Below are 17,697 nucleotides of genomic sequence, written 5' to 3'. Positions count from 1 at the left end.
TTTTTTTTTTTTTTTTTTTTTTTTTTTTTTTTTAACCTGTCCTGCCCAGCAGCCTGGTATAGAGTATGATGACCTGAATACCATATTGTGCCAGATAGATTTTACTTTAACAAGAGAGTATTAATATACTCCTTTGTCTGTTTTATTATTTATTTAATTATGTATTGATTTGTCACCGGGCCGGACAGGGGGGCAGACATGGGGATGGGGGGGCACAAACAGACAGCACAGAGAAAGGACAACACCTGTAAGAGAAGGGGGATGGAAGGTGGGGACAACAGGGAAAAGCAGTGGGAAACACCAATTGCAGAAAGCAACGTAACCTGCAATAGAACAGAGAGGGGGGCTTGGGGAGGAACAAAACAACAAACAAACAAACAAAACAAACAATAAAAATAATAATAATAGTAAAAGAAAACCAGCCGAACAGCAGCAATAAACAGCTGACATAGTAAGACAACTAAGAGAACAATGAAAACAAGAACGGTTTACAGAGGCTTGTACGTCCTACATCAGCTTCACAACACAGCACAGCAACGAAAGCTGGAATAATAACAATTAATTTCAATAAGTAACTGAAAGAAAAGCATCAGGAATAATTCTACCAGGGACAACCTAAATTTGTTTGTGTCTATGTGTGAGACTGTGTGTGTCTGTGTGCGTGTGGGTGAATGTGTCTGTATGTGTGTGTGTACATGTGTGTGCGCTTAAGCCTGTTAAAGAATGTAGTTGCTGTGCCACACCTACCCCAGCAACAGGCAGGCAAGAACTGGGGTTCTTGCCTGCCTGTTGCTGAACCAGTTCTACTGCCGCTTTGAGAGTCAATCGGACACCATCCCCCGTGACTCCTCCACTCAGCTTCAGCCTCAGTCCACCACCTCTTCTCCTCATTCCTCAGAGCTGGCCAGCTCCACCTCCTCCCCTCCTCTCTCCATCACAGAGACGGAAGTCAACGGTCTTTTCAGGAGGCAGAAACCCCACAAAGCAGCTGGGCCGGACTCTGTCTCCCCATCCACCATGAAGCACTGTGCTGATCAGCTGTCTCCTGTGTTCACAGACATTTTTAACCCCTGGGAGCTGGGAAAACATGTGGAGGTTTTGAAGCCAGCCTGCTTCAAAGCCTCCACCATCATCTCTGTCCCCAAGAAACCAAGGACCACTGGACTAAACGACTGCAGACCAGTCGCCCTGACCTCTGTGGTTATGAAGTCCTTTGAACACCTTGTGTTGTCCCACCTAAAATCCATGACAGACCCATTCCTGGACCCCCTGCAGTTCGCCTACAGAGCCAACAGCTGCACCTCCAGTCATCAGTCTGACAAGCTCCTGAAGTTTGCGGACGACACCACCCTCATTGGGCTCATCTCTGGTGGGGACAAGTCCGCCTACAGGTGGGAGATCGACCATCTGGTGACCTGGTGCAGCCAGAACAGTCTGGAGCTCAACGCTCAGAAGACAGTGGAGATGGTCGTGGATTTTAGAAAGAGCACAGCCCCACCCTCCCCCGTCATCCTGTGTGACTTCCCAGTTCCTGGGTACCATCATCTCCCAGGACCTCAAGTGGGAGCTGAACATCACCTCCCTCACCAAGAAGGCCCAGCAGAGGATGTACTTCCTGCGGCAGCTGAAGAAGTTCAGCCTGCCAAATACAGTGATGGTGCACTTCTACACCGCCATCATTGAGTCCATCCTCACCTCCTCCATCACCATCTGGTACGCTGCTGCCACTGCCAGGGACAAGGGTAGGCTGCAGCGCATCATTCGCTCTGCAGAGAAGGTGATTGGCTGCAATCTTCCTTCTCTTCTGGACCTGTACACCTCGAGGACTCTGAGGCGAGCAGGAAAGATTGCAGCTGACCCCTCCCACCCCAGACACAAACTGTTTCAGACTCTTCCGACACTCCCCCCTTGCAAATGTAGAAATGTTTCATCTCGTCAGGCACAGACCTGGCACGTTGCACATATTTGTTGTTGATTGTTGATCTTTGTTGTTGTATATTTTTATGTTGTCAGTTTATATATTTATATGTACACAATATTCTCTTCCGTTCCGTTACTTCTGCACAGACCCAGAATAATGGACATGTATATATCTGCAACGTTGTTCCTCCATGCCATATTTATATATTTCTACATTTATTTATGTTGACTGTATGTTTGTCTACATGCAGCACCTTATCACCACAGCAAATTCCTCGTATGTTTAAAACACTACTTGGCAATAAAGCTCCTTCTGATTCTGATTTGATTTAGATTTTTCTTCTGATAAATATAATCTATTGACATACATGCTATTTGAAAGCATTCTTACTTTACAGCATTTTTCCACACCTGCCTAAAACCTTTGCACAGTACTGTGAGATCTCCCTCAGTGCCCTGAGATAACTTCTGTTATGATTTGGCTCTATATAAATATCGATGAAGTGAACTATAGGTTCCAAATAGGGATAATTCTTTTTTTATCACAACTTGGGTCTTAGTTCTGTACTTTGCCTATAATTTCAATGTTATGACAAAACTGTACTCTCTAAAGTAGTGGACGTTAACAACAGACAATTTGGGTACTTAAAATGTTTCTTTTTTTCTCTAAATATGTTAGTCTCATCTGAGGGTTTTTCTTCTTGACCTGTCAGGTCCCAGATTTCAGTAACTTGGGAACAAAGTTACTATTACAACTTTAAAAATGGACAAAATTGTGAAACTAAGACTCCAGAAGTAATAAATTGGAATTAACCTTTCTAGGTAACCTCTCAGTACATTCACAGTTCATACACAGTTTGGCTGCCATTCAGTTAAACGTATGCTAATTTGATAAACAAATCACACTGAACTGTTTTTTTCCATCTTTTAAAAGATGCCAAAACACAATATTTACTATATGTGTGTAAATAAATGTGTGGGCAATATGGATGAAATTCACTATTACATATTGCATGTACATTATTAGTGTAGTAATTTTATATCCCATATCAACCATATATCAATATAGAGGTGCATCTTAGAAAATAAGAACATCGTGAAAACGTTCTCTCCTCCCCATGATTTAAGTCAAAAAGTAAAACTTTCGTTCCTAGTGTCCAGCCCCTCCAGAGCCAGAGACGATGTCAGAAGTGTCTCACCTGGGCTAAGGAGAAAAGAAAAAAAGCCACCGTGATGTAGTAATTTGTGCAAAAGGAGACCCGACCAAGTACTGAATGCATAAATTAACCTTTTTCAGAAGTTTTTGACTTTGCAGAAGGTCTAGATTTTGTCATTATACATTATTCTAATATTTTGAAAATCTAGAATATATGAAAGTTTTACTTTTGGACATAAATTAAGGGAAAAACATTTTCACAATATTCAAGTTTTTTTTTTTTAGAAAAATCAAGGTAATTATAAATTAAAGGAACAATCCTGTAAATTAAACAATGCCATAAAATAGTCCTGGGGTCTCATTTATAAACGGTGTGTACGTACAAAACAGGGCTGGAAACGTGCGTACGCCACTTCCCAAGCAAAGGCTGTGATCTATAAAAAACAAACTTGATGGGAAAATATGCAGTGCTGTAAGTAAACTCTGAACTATGCGTACGCACAAAGAGGAGAAATGAGAAACGGCGACTCACATGGCAGAAGGATGAAACGGTTTGAAATGAAAGGCCTACTATTGTGTAAAATAAATCGTAATATTACCTCTGAGTATTATAGGCTTAAAGCCTTTCTGAATAAACAAACACATGTTTGATTGACTTTCCCTTAAGTGCACAAAAAACCCCACATAATTTAAGACCATTTGCAGTGCATAAAAAGAAACACATTTAGGATGATAAACACAAACGGAGATATCTGTTTCTGCAAAAGAACGCCTTAAATATGTTGTCAGTTGAGTAAATAGGAGAGCATAGTTTCATATTGCCTACATGTTCATTGCCTTTTCGAGCCAAACGCTATGCGCTATTTTATGTGATGCGCTGCTTATAAAAACACATTATGGAAATATAACACTATTTTGTGTCATTTACAACAAGTCATATTTATGATCATCAGCATCAGCAGCGTCATTAAGTGAGTGGAGTGTTTGTGTAGCCAAATAAATGTTCAAACACAAGCGGGATGCATTTAGTTTAATCTCTTTTCAAACGTGGGAATCCAAATTAGACCTGGGTCATCCTGTCTTGCGTGTGTGTCCTCCTCCAGCCAGTGAGGGGTGGAGCTCCGGTGCCCCCTTTCCTCTGGTGCACAAGCATTGCGTGAAAGTGCGTTTTTTACCCACCAAACAACATGCTTCAGCTTCACCAAAAGGAACATCAGTGTCTTACTGAGTTAAATTTCATTATGTAGCTTTTCTGTCAGATTTTGCTTCTTTTTCTTTCTGCAGTCAGTACGTATTAATATTAATGACTGGCATTTCACTGACCATTTATAGGCAACTATGGGCGTTGAGCTCGCTCACATGCGCCACATTTCAAGTAGATTGTGATTTATAAAGGAACTTGCTTACAACTGTGCGTACGCACGGTTTTATAAGTCTGAATATTTTTTGGCGTACGCCATTTTTGGCTTTTGGGGGCACGTAAACTTTTAGTTTCTACGCACAGTTTTATAAATGAGACCCCTGCTCAGTGATGAGCAACATTGCCCCCAAGAGTCTAATATAGCCAGAGATCAATGGAATAGTTACTGCAATATCAACAGAACAATTAACAGATTTATAGGTATATATATATATACTGTCATATCCAACTCCCTTTGTTTGTATGCAGGTGTTTCTGACCTTGGCTTTGACTGTGTTGACTGGCAGCTTGTCCAAAGAGACAGTGAGACAGAAGATAACCTGGTCGTCCAACACCAGAGCAGACTGCAGGAGGATAAGCAGAGATGTCTGTGAAGATTCTCAGTCATTAGTCAACTGAGTGGCAGGGAGTCCCAGCTATTTAACCTCTGTGGGGTCTGAAGATTCTCAGTCTCAGTAGAGAACTGTGAAGCTCTGGTGAACTCCATGCCCAAGAGGGTTAAGGCAGTGCTGGAAAATAATGGTGGCCACACAAAATATTGACAATTCAGGCCCAATTAGGACATTTTCACTTAGCGGTGTACTCACTTTTGTTGCCAGCAGTTTAGACATTAATGGCTGTTGGATGTGTTACTTTGAGGGGACAGCAAATTTACATTGTTACAAGCTGTACACTCACTACTTTACATTGTAGCAAAGTGTCATTTCTTCAGAGTTGTCACATGAAAAAATATAATCAGATATTTACAAGAATGTACTCACTTTTGTGAGATACTGTATAATAGTTTTTAAAAACAGTATTCAATTTTAAAATTTCAATAAATGAATGATGTTTGCTACATAAATGAGTAATTCTGGTAAATAATTGTGATCTCAGTATTGATCAAAATAATTGTAATTATGATTATGAACAGCCCTACATGAACATTTAATTTAATTAATACGACTTTTGTTATGTGAAACTACACCTCTGCCTTTTTTTCTGTACAGTTTAACCCTTCATTCAATAAAGTTTTTTTCATTGTTAACTCTTGTTAAAAATATGACATGGTTTAAAAATTTGGTGAAGAGTGCTTTATGACTTGTTTATGACTCGAAACTCAAAGTTTAGGACTTGGGACTGCAGCACAACAGGAACACGTGAAGCAAAATCATCCCGGAGCGCTTTGTCAAGACAGCAACAAGACAGCACCTCACCTTGTTTCCTTTTTGTCCCCACACAAGCAAGGTACATTAGGATGATCAACATGAGGAGTTTTTTTGTTTCTGTTAGTAGTAGAAATCAAAATGTATTTTTTTAAATGTTTCCTTCTCACCCCCGTGTAAAAAGTAATTTCTGCACATTTCTGTCATGGTAACGTAATGTACGTCATCTAACGTCTGGCTATTTTATATTTCCTGCTTATTTAACACCATGTATGAGTGAACAGCTTAAAGTAACCTTACAGACTGTTGTTAGTCTGTGCCTGTTGTTATAATCTGTAAATCAATTCAGTTATTGTCTTTGCCCCACACTGATGCAGAAACACATAAGCCAGTGATTATCTCACTGCATATTACTCAGTGATGAAAAAAATCCATGTCAGAAACAAGTTTTAAGTACTTAAGGTCTGTTATTATTATCATAACACAGCAGTGACGTGGAAATTAGAGAATTTTAAAATATGCCTATATTCTTTTTGTCTCTTTTCAGGATGATTGAATAAAATATTGAATTATTAATGAGCGTAATTTCTGATATTATTTATTTTGGATAAATGTATTATTATTGAAATTGTTGTATTAATTGAGAAATTAAAAAACTCTTTAGAATAATCCTAAATAAATTATAGTTTAATCGAAAACAAACATTTTTTAAATTTATCTAAATTGTGCCTGGAGGACTATCTTAGTTTTGCAAAACTGAATATATTCTCCTTGTTAATAACCATGTTGACTTGTTTTGCCAAGTACACAAACCATACTACATTGAACACCTACAATCCTCTGAACTTTAACCAAGAAATATGACTGTTCAGACAGTACATGCCAAAGCCAAACACCTCTCTCCATACAACACAGAAGAAAGACTGCTCTATATTTGGTGCACCACCGCTGCAGAATGAATGAGCGCAGCTTCTAAAATTTTACACGATCATTAATATCAATGTGCAAACTTTATTTTTACTCGCACAGTGTGCGACGCGGTCACACTAAACGCTCAGCTAGCTTCCTCTTCTCATTCTTCAAAGGACGCGACAAGTGCTGTTATAAGAGCAGGAAGTTGAGTCTTTAAAGGCAGTGCAGTGTGTGCGTGTGTGTGTGTGTGTGTGAGTGAGAGAGTGTGTGTGTGTGTGTGTGTAAGCGAATTTGAGAGAGCGAGAAGCAGAAAGTGATGCTGAATGCGAGCATAGCAGAGGAAAAGACTAGCAGTAAGTTGTTAGTACAGTGTAGGTCACAGTGTGTCCGTTAATAAAAGTCTGGCCGCTGTTTCCCTAACTGCTGGAAAGTCAAGGCTGTATAACATGACCCTGTGCTTCAGACTCCAGTCTGGAAGCTGAGCAGGAGTAGACGGGGCGGAGTCACAGTGGGGGAATATTAACAGGAGCCCTAGGCAGGAAGCCCCACAGACAGGCAAGACAGCAGCGGAGATCCTAAGGATATATGATCTCCAGGTGAATTTAAGATTAACTAGCCATGGCCACGGTGTTGATCATATAATGTGCAGTCTTTCAGATTGGGACAGCTCTACTATAATTGTAAAATTTGATCATGTCTTCACATTTATTGTTTTGTGATGACTAGGATGATAGAGCGTCTACTTTCATTGTCATTCCCCATTTCTTGCCAAAACCGGGTCGCAGAGTATAAGTCATAGGTAGAAGCACAAAAACGACAAAATAACAACAAGCCAACAATGCGCTCAGCTCCTGAAATGTGTCTGAGACGCTTCTAGTGTAATCGATAATCGTGATTATCACTTTGGCTGTAATCGTGCAGCCCCATCCCCAGGTCAATCCATGTTGATGAAATAGTGAATGACAAGCTCAGTACTTCCAGGACAGTTGTCATTCACTTTTTGGAAGCTGCAAATACCAGCAAAGGTGAAGGATGAATTAGGCTGTGATGTGCCAATTATCCTGACAGACAGCCAAGGAAATGAAATAGTGGACTCAGAGGGTACATGAAGTTGTATGATCAGAAAGTTGCTTCAAATTTGAATTTTCTAATTAATGTTAAATGTTGTTTTAATACAAAAGTGAAGTAAATATTTTCTGACTCCTAAGGTTCCTATTACTAGAAACAGAACTCCTGAAAAATCTCATCAGTATATGTTATTTACTTTAAGATTATTTGTTCCATTACTTTTGCTCACCTAAGAATGCTGTGGTCTAATACAAACAGTGATATGTCCAAAGTTGCTTAACACATCTAGATGTGAATACCAGGAAATGAGAGCTGAAATTCTGAACTCTTGTCTCATACTCATCTTAAATCCAAATGTCTTCAGTGAACAACAAAAACAAAAGGAATTTGCCTTACCGTTCCAATACTGTTGGAAACGTAGTGACAAAATGCGCTCTGTAGCACTGTTTGTCCTTTTTGGGCTACTGTAGAAACATGGTGGTGCTACATGGTGATAACCATGTAAGGGGACCCGCGGTTACTTAGATAGAAATGGCTCATTCTAAAGTAATAAAAACACAATGGTTTATTATGTAAGGTCTTTATTCACCACTGAAAACATAGTTATGGATCTTATATTGCGTCTCTGTCACTAGAACCTCAGACATTTTACACTGGAACTTTAAAGGGATGCTTTGCGATTCTTATCCAATACACTTTTTGTTAAATTCTGCGAATATTTCCTCATGGGTCAGTAGCTCTCCGTTTTTCAAGTGCTCTGAAAAGAAATCTGGTTTTCCTACACAGCACTGGGTCTGTAAATTGAACCCAAACAAAGCTGCTCGGAGCAGTAGGTGGCATTGCTGCGCTCGAAGCAGTGGGAGAGATAATGTAAACAAACAGCGGTACATTCGAACATGCTGTACCAGGGCTCGAGACTAACGCCGTCCTGTCGTCCTAATTACCTTATTTATTTATTTATTGGGGACGATAGAAAATGTGTTTGGGACGAAGAGAAATATTCTGTAGGACGCCTCTAGGACGAAAGGTGTGGAGGACTGATCCTGAGAAAATCAGAAATAAATAAATGCTCAATAATTAAATAAGCATCTGTTTAAATGCACAAAAAATAAAGTAAATAAATAAATGTAAACAGTAATTAAATTATACAAGGAGACATAAATGTATATATCTATTTTTATTAGATTATTTATTCACCTTTGTAATAATTACCTTATTTGTTTATTGTCCGTTATAATCTTCAACTTTATTTATTAATTAGATCTTTTTTAAATGTATTTATTTATGTGTGTGTTAATATTTTTTGTCTGTTTTATTCTTCCGTTGCATTTCTACCCTATTTATTTCCCCAATGGTATTTATTTCTGCCTGTCCGTTTTAAATTTCTCTATGCATTTCTGCCTCATTATGCAAATGAGGAGGGGCTGTGTCTCAAGGGCTGAACTTCTCTCCTATTGGTGGACCAGTCAGATGGGAAAGCTCTTGGACTACTCTACCTGCACACATCTACAAGCTTGCTCCTCACAAAGTCAAATGGCTTCCTTCAGTGCTCTGAGGTGTTTAGAAACTCTATTTGAAGACAATACTACCAGCCATGTCTTCCTTCTTTTTCATGTGGACACTCTGACAGACAGTGCTTTCAGTTTGCTGCATGCATGGACACAGAACTGAGGTATAGGGAGAAGCACACGGTCAGCTGGCTGCAGCTAAATCTGGAGTGCACTCGTATTCAATTCTGTATGGTAAATTCCGTTTTAACGGAGCAGAGCGAGCTGACAGGCAGAGTTAGAGACTTTTTCTGTCCGTTTCTCTCTTTACAAAGACGCATGCTGCAGTCTGAGAGTCTTATCTGAAGAGAGGCAATGAAGTTTCAGTAGTACCCGATGCGAGCACCACATACAACATAATGTATCAAATTACACAACGGATATACGGTATGAAAATAAGATTAATTGGATTATATTCACAAGAAGTATAAAACATTTTACATGTGTCTATTAAAAGTAAAATAACACAAATGTCAGGGTACTTAGATTTAAGTACTGCAGTTGTACATTGAAGCACCTTCCTACCTTTCTGATAGGAAGTCTTCTTGAGGTGGTATAAAACATTTCTCCTTAAATTCTAATTTGAGTTGTGGACAACTATGACCCCATGAATATTTCACTGCCCAAGTCAGCTATAACACAAGTCTTGTACATCAGACTACATGCTGTACAGTATTTGTGGACAGATTTTGTCCCAGGATTTCTTATGCATTTCTTCTTCTTCATTGCATGATTTAGAATAATAAGTTGAGAAATGGGTCTATTCTGAGTTCATCCTGCACTGCAGAAGCTAATAAAGTCCATTTAATCCCAAAAACGATTTTCTTTTAGGCAGGCGGGAGCAGAAAACAACTCACCTTTCTCAAGTTGTACAGTAATGTCACATGTGTATGAAGGTGGATCAAACAAGCTAATCTTAAATGTCAAAGTAGAGAGGAGCCTAGTAGGCCTATTTATTTTCATTCATTACACAATATGAATAAACTATTTTAGTGAACAACAGTGTGGATTTGTGCATTTTATATTAAATAATTTAGAGAATCAACTCCTCTTTTCTCTCCCAGAGAGAAGGAGGGGGTTTGATTATCAACCCTCTACAGACGGCTCAAGAGACCCCAAAAGAAGGGGGTGGAAAGGTTGCTTTCCCTAAGTGCTATTCCTGAGCAGTTGATCATAAAACTGCCACAATTGGCAACAGCCAAGATAAGTCTCTCGGTGCCTGAATTGTTAAAATGACAAAGAAACTAACCAGAGATTACAAACAGCCTATCAGAGCTCTTCTTAAAGAAAGGGAAACCCTAAACTGCCCCACACATGTAACCATGGCAGCTGACCTTGCTCTGTGTTTAATTACCTCTCATCAAAGGGACACTCCACCCAGGTGTGACAAAATCAAGGGCACCAAGGTAGGCCCTGAACGTTATGTAAACAAAGACTGCAGTCTCCAAAGACTCAAAGCATTACCTGTTTAATTAAATAATCTTTTAGTTACTTGATTACATTTGCCTCTATTTGAGTAGTTATGTTACCATGTTGTTGCTATCTGTTGTTGATATTATTGCTGAAAAGAATCTAAATAAGTTACTTTTGCACTCCTTCATTTTATGTGTAACCAATGCTTGTTCACAATACTTTCTCACACAATTCCTTTAGAAATGATGATAAAGAAATGTCATACTATACTCTATTAATTGCCAGTTTGAATTTAAGGCTAAATAACTAAATTTTCCAGCTCCTGAGAAGATTGTTTTGGGATTAATCTAAGCTGTCGTCATGTAACCTGAGCTCCCCCAAGTGGACGAAATAAGTATTACATGCCATCATTCTGAAATGCTAACCTTTTAAGCTCTAATTACAGACAATTTCCTGTTACCAAATGATTAAACTTAGAACGGTACAACCGTTTGACCATTGAGGTTTGATTGTGGAAAATATTTGATTAGAATACGCGCAAATAGATTTTCTTTTCCTTTTTATAGACATATTAAAAGTTTAGAAAGACAGTCCCTCAGGAAAACGGAAACGGCCCGCCCTGCGGAAACCGATGGACTGCCCTCTGGGGAACCACGCCCCAGACAACAAAAGAGCGACACACGACGTCGTTCGCTCTCTTCCTCTTCGCTCTGCTCTCTGGACGCTTCCCTCAAAACGGCGCTTCAGCAGGCGCCTGGCGTGCTCTCCCGGCAACGCCCTAAGAGTTCGACCAGCGCAACGAAGTCTTTGTTTCGCTTGAAGCTACACACGCGAAGTGCCGCGACATCGATTTGTCCCTCAGTTCCAGCAACTTTACTTGTTTTATTTTCTTTCTTTTGTTTTGTTAAAAGTTATCAGTCCGTTAATTTACACTGGTCTAATTCAGGAACGACCAAGTTCCCTTTTAAGCTTTTTCGTCGAGCTAACTTCACCGAGGTCAGACCCATTCACGTGGTCTCACCAGCGGCAACGAAGGACACCTGAAAAACAGCCAAATTGCCATACGGAGGACGGCCAACCCCTGAGGGTTTTTCTTCAATCAGACACGGAGAATCCCTAGCAAAAAGCCAGGATCGGGCAGCTAGCGTGGGACCCGTGCAACAGGCCAAAGCTGGCCGGCGACAAGCAGTAAGACCAAAACCAAGCATTCTGTGGTCAGGGATGTCCCATAGTGTTAATATTGTCTTTTTAACTCCTAAACTCATAGCTTACTTTCATTAGTTCTCCTCTGCCGTATGAGTCAAATGCTTCCCACAATCGAACCTCCATTCTCATTGTTTAGCCATTGTTTATTTCCCTGATGTATTTAACCACCTTTTTATATCACCTTAGTTAGTTAATAAATTCACTGTAACCAAGGAATTCTGTGTGTTGCCTATTTCTAAGTTCCTGCCAAGAGAATTTACCCTTTAGATATGAGACTGACTGATTGATTTAAGATAATTGAGCGATTATTAACTAACTGATCACTGGTGAATAATTGCATAATTATTAAAAGCTACCTAGAGGTCCGGAGACTCTAGGTTAATAATTCCGGTGGTGCCCCTTTGCGAAACAACAGCTTTTTATGGATTGATATTTTCTGAATATTAAAATTCATAATTGGGTATTAATTCTTATATATTTATTCAAATTCATATGTAGTTAGGACATGCTACACTATGCAGACAGTTGTAAAAAATCTTGAATGATCTCCACTTGTTATAGTTACACAGTATTAGGGGTGTGGGCTGTATTAAAAGTATCCACTGTTCTCCCATGCTCTACCACACAGTGACGAATATACCTTTGCTGGTATTTGTTCAACCGAAGCGTCTCAGACACATTTCATGAGCTGAGCGCATTGTTGGCTTGTTGTTATTTTGTCCTTTTTGTGCTTCTACCTATGACTTCTACTCTGCTTACCAGCAACAGCACTCTGCGACCCGGTTTTGGCAAGAAATGGGGAAATTTACCTATGAGCATTTATTTATTTCTGTATTTATTTCTGAATTTGACCACATGAAAAAGAAGGAAGACATGGCTGGTAGTATTGTCTTCACATAGAGTTTCTAAACACCTTTCTAAGCACACTGAAAGAAGCCATCTGACTGTGTGAAGAACAAGCTTGAATCTAATAAAAATAGATATATACATTTATGTCTCCTGTATAATTTAATTACTGCTTACATTTATTTATTTACTTTATTTTTTGTGTGCATTTAATCAGATGCTTATTTATTGAGCATTTATTTATTTCTGTATTTATTTCTGAATTTGTCAGGATCAGTCCTCCATAGAAAGGGATTGTGTAGACCTGTGTTTATTTATTACGCTTAGCAAATGACAAACTGAAACGACAGAGCGCTGACTACAACGGAGGCCGTCTACTAACACTGTTATTACAGTCACGCCAGACTCACACAGGAGGCCGGCTGTTCACCTGTTCCCGCGGTAGGCTACAGATCGATCTGTCCTCTCAATCACAAACGGCTTGCTGACCTCTCAATCGCGCTGTGTAGGCTAGCGTTAAGCGCCACACATCAATCTTCCAATAACGTCGACTAGCGGCGACAATCATCTCCACCCAGTTGATGAAACTCGGCACACGGCGTGATCGTAAAGTAACCCGCGCACGCTGAGACGCTGCCAGCAGACTCGCTGGTAGAGTTTTGCATTATAAACATCTAAAACCTGAAGCACAATCTGGCTCTGTTTGGGACTGTGAGCTGCACTTTATCGGAGCTGCAGAAGTTAACATAAAGATTTGCGCTGAGATGTCTGCCTGATTGGCAGTGATGGTTTCAGTTTCTACCTCTGATGATGTGCAGTACACTGGGTCTCATTCAGTACAGTCTGAAGGGGAGCACAGCAGAGTATAGGTCAGGTAGACTTTTAAAAAAGATTATGAATTCTGATTAAATAATGATGTTAGTCTCATAATATAACAATTTTCTTCTGGACATGTCAGAGAACACAGATATGTGAGATTCTGAATGTGCAGAAAGTTTTGAACATGAGCAGAAAAGCTGCTGAAACAAAGAGTTTATGACTGAACTGAAATTAAATAATTTATCATCGAGGTAAAAAGGTGCCACAACAGATAACTTTTCAGTTTTGTTTATAAATCTTTTTGTTTGAATTAAGCAAAAGAAATATTATTTATTGTATCAATTTATAATAATTTATTATGTCACTAACAACTATAGAGGATAATAAAGTAAAGAAACAACATTTTGTTTTTGGGACGCTATACGTTAACTTCAGCAGGGTTCAAATTGTTTTTCAGGACAGTTCCCGGACGGAGGTCAAAAAAGTTAGTCTGGAGCCCTGTGCTGTACTCATTATGGGACTTTAGCTGTGAAGATGACTGAGAAACAGCCACAGAGGGAAAGGTCTGAGGAATTGTGAAACAAGTTATATGACAAGGCGAGGGGAAGACCTGTGTTAACATCTGTGAGGGGTTTCAATGCTGGATAAATCTATGAGATTTGAAAGCAATGAAAACCGATGCTGAGGTTGCTCCGTTTCTGCTGGACAGGTGAGTAGGCTAACGTTAGCTTTGCTGTTCCACATACATGACAGGTTCAGTATGTCTGTCTGTTTTCATGTTTGTGATGATCCCAGCTGGCTAGCTTCGTTAGCTTTGCCGCAGCAGTCTGTGTGTGTGTGTCGTAGAGGATTAATAGAAGAAGCGTGAGTGTGAACGGGTGTCCCGGTGATTAGAGAGAAACGGGTCAACAATAAGGCATGTTCAGCAGTAAATGTACAGTAGAAGTTACAGTGGCCGGTGGATAAAGACTGCAGCTTCTCAGGACTAAAGAGGAGCTCCCCTGGGTGTTGCTGCCAACTGTTGAATAAAGAGTGAAGGAGGTTAGCCCCAAAGTTAGCACTGACTGGAGATAAACAGTCGCTCCTGTGCTTCCAAACTCTTATCTCAGTCACTGTATTTTTGTAAAAACTATTTCAAATAACTCGCTAGTTTTTTACTCTGTTGTGTTTTAGATGCTGCGTTTGTGTGCTTACATGTCATTTGTTTGATGATGTTTGTTCACTAATTATAACTATTGAAGTTACTCTTGATCTAATCCTACCAATTAATAAACTAGACTCTGTGCCTTGGATTTAGGTTTAGAAAAGTATTTTGCTTCAATACATATTTAGGTGACAGGCTTGTTGTCACGCCTACATTACTGCTAAAACATGATTATAGTTTGCTCTTGGTTTGTAAAATATGGCCCTCTGCAGCCAGACTGTCCACGTTTGTTGTTGGTCATCTGCTGACAACACCGGCCCTTTCTGTGAACGCACTCATGGCTGACTCAAACACTCAAACAAAACCAAAGCAGAAGAATAAAGACACAGTGATTGTAGAAAGGAAGTGGTTTCTTGTCAGCTCATTAATGTGAAGGTTACTTCCTATTTCCGGCAGGTAGGCCAGTTATGAGTGGTGATGACAGAGTTTAAAGGTTAGAGACATGTGATCTTAAAAGTCATTCAATACATTTAAAAGTACTAGTTTTACATTTAATACAGACTGTTTTGGATACAGTGAAGAGCAAAGGGACATGTGCCACCAGAAACCCCTTACAAAATATTTTTAAGTTACTCAATTACTCGTACTTTCTCCTTCTTACCTTCTCCGGTTCCCTCCCATACTGTCGTCCCTCACTGGCCGAGCTGTGCATAAGAAGTGGGCTGCACTGTCTGAAAACCCGGTTACTGTCCGGTATTGTTCCCCGGTTGTCTGCGGTTTCAGACTCCACTCCTGGCTCCTCTTCTCCGCCGTCCTCGCTGAAGCTGCTCTGGAGGTCTGGCTGGTATTCACCGACACTGGGTCTCAGCTGCTGACTCTCGGCGACGCACACACTCGCCAGAGCAGACAGAGAACCCACCAGGTCCCTCCAAAGCGAAACACCGGAGCCGTCATCCCTACCCACCGCGTTCCGGCGCAGGACCAGCAGGAACTGGACGGTCTCCCCGAAGTAAACGTGGTTTCGCCGCGGAAGAGTAGTGTACTCCGCCGGATCTGACAGACTCGATAATGGAGCAGTAGGAAAATACATAAAATACTCGCATTGTGATTCCATCCCTTCAAGCATAAAGAAACTAATATTAGTAGCTCTGAACTATCTGCTGTAGTGCACTGGTCTTTACTGGTACGATAAAAAAAGTCCGTGTCAAAAGACAAGCTAACTAAAACAGCCAACTAACGTTACTTGTATTATCGGAAACAGCATAGTTAAAGTCACGTTCTAACGATGGATATCCATCCTCACAACTTCACGTCCTTTCATTAGCACTAAACAACCCTTGGAACAACCGGACTCATAATTTTCTTCCTAGCATGACGAAGGCATAACCCGCCCTACTCTGCCTCTGATTGGCTTACCTTGATATCCTTACCCAAACCCAACCAATCTCACTCCTCTTGCCTAAACTGTTTTTTAAATCATCTTTCTTGCAAAAAGGGGGTTACAATTCAGATGCGACTTAAAGAGATACATAAAAGTAGGTCTATACAAACATATAAAACACAGACAAGATGATATAAAGCCCTATGGAGGACTGATCCTGACAAATTCAGAAATAAACACAGAAATAAATAAATGCTCAATAAATAAATAAGCATCTGATTAAATGCACAAAAAAATTAAGTAAATAAATAATTGTAAGCAGTAATTAAATTATACAAGGAGACATAAATGTATATATCTATTTTAATTAGATTCTTTATTTATTAACCTTTTTAATAATTACCTTAATTATTTATTGTCCGTTATAATCTTCAATTGTATTTATTAATTACTTTCTTTAATTAAAATAGATATATACATTTGTCTCCTTGTATAATTTAATTACTGCTTACATTTATTTATTTACTTTATTTTTTTGTGCATTTAATCAGATGCTTATTTATTTATTAAGCATTTATTTATTTCTGTATTTATTTCTCAATTTTTCAGGATCAGTCCTCCATACAGAGGTGTGCAACCTCTGACATGTAAAGCAAAGTGTCAGCTAAAGCTAAATGAATAAATATAATATAAATATATTATATAAAGCTATATAAATTGCTATTAAATTTTGAACAAAAATCTGAAATTAATTTAGCGTCATTAGTAACGACCCCATTAATATTTAAATTATGGATGGAAGTGATTTTCGATCTGTATTTTCAAGACAGAAAAAGTAGGCAGGCTCCCCCTCCTTCAGCCATCTCTCCTAGACCTTACAAAGGCTCCGTCTTCTTTTTGTCGATATAACTTGTCTAATTTGTTTTGGGGTTTTAATATAATAGAATTGCTTATCCTCTGAAACTTCATTGAGAGTCTCTGATAAAACGAAGAAATTTTACTTTTGACTTCCTCTTCTTCTGCTCCTTTGGCAATTAATGTTCCATACTGTCTTAAGAATTTTTCTGATTCAAACTTTAAGTTGTTCCCAATTAGTGTCGTAGGGGTTTTCCCATTTTAGCCTTGTTGTAAAAAATAGTAATTAACTTCATAATGAGGAGAACCTCGGTTTTGTCACTGTTAAGTTTGAGGAAGTTGCAAGAGAACCAGGATTCGATTTCCGTTAGGCAATCAGAGAGGGAGGTGGGAGGGAGAGATGCGGTAGGTTTGGTGGACAGGTAGAGCTGGGTGTCATCCGCATAGCAGTGGAAATGGATGTTAAATTTACGAAAGATATGGCCAAGAGGAAGCAGATAGATTATGAACAGAAGGGGCCCCAGGACAGAGCGCTGGGGAACACCGGTCAGGGGATAGCTCTGATTTGAAATGTTTGAGCTGGATGAACTGTGTGCGGCCAGAGAGATATAATTTAAACCAGTTCAAGGGTGTCAGTGAAACCAATAGAGACTAATCTGTCGAGGAGGATGTTATGAGAGATTGTGTAAAAGGCTGCACTCAGATCAAGGAGGATAAGAATAGTTAGTAGTCCGGAATCAGCTGCCATGAGAAGATCATTGGTGATTTTACGATCGCTGTTTCTGTGCTATGGCAGGGATGGAAACCAGATTGGAATTGTTCATAGAGGTTATTGTCAGACAAGTGTGCATGGACCTGAGATGCA

General features: G+C 39.5%; 1 protein-coding gene across 1 annotated transcript in view; it reads right to left on the bottom strand.

The window, feature by feature from the left end:
* The window catches only part of trappc14 (trafficking protein particle complex subunit 14), a 46,511-nt gene extending 30,575 nt beyond the window's left edge, over window positions 1-15,936 (bottom strand). The window contains exons 1-2 of the mRNA XM_046065291.1: window positions 15,258-15,936; window positions 4,714-4,840 (exon numbers count right to left, since the gene is read on the bottom strand). Of these exons, the coding sequence (XP_045921247.1) occupies window positions 4,714-4,840; window positions 15,258-15,722 (592 nt within the window). The 5' untranslated portion in view covers window positions 15,723-15,936. The remainder of the gene's footprint in view (window positions 1-4,713; window positions 4,841-15,257) is intronic.
* Window positions 15,937-17,697: the final 1,761 nt, after the last annotated feature.

Source organism: Micropterus dolomieu, linkage group LG12 (genome assembly GCF_021292245.1).
Source record: "Micropterus dolomieu isolate WLL.071019.BEF.003 ecotype Adirondacks linkage group LG12, ASM2129224v1, whole genome shotgun sequence".
NCBI classification, from domain to species: domain Eukaryota; kingdom Metazoa; phylum Chordata; class Actinopteri; order Centrarchiformes; family Centrarchidae; genus Micropterus; species Micropterus dolomieu.
Note: the sequence above shows the minus strand (reverse complement) of the source record. Positions and strands in the feature narration are given on the sequence as shown.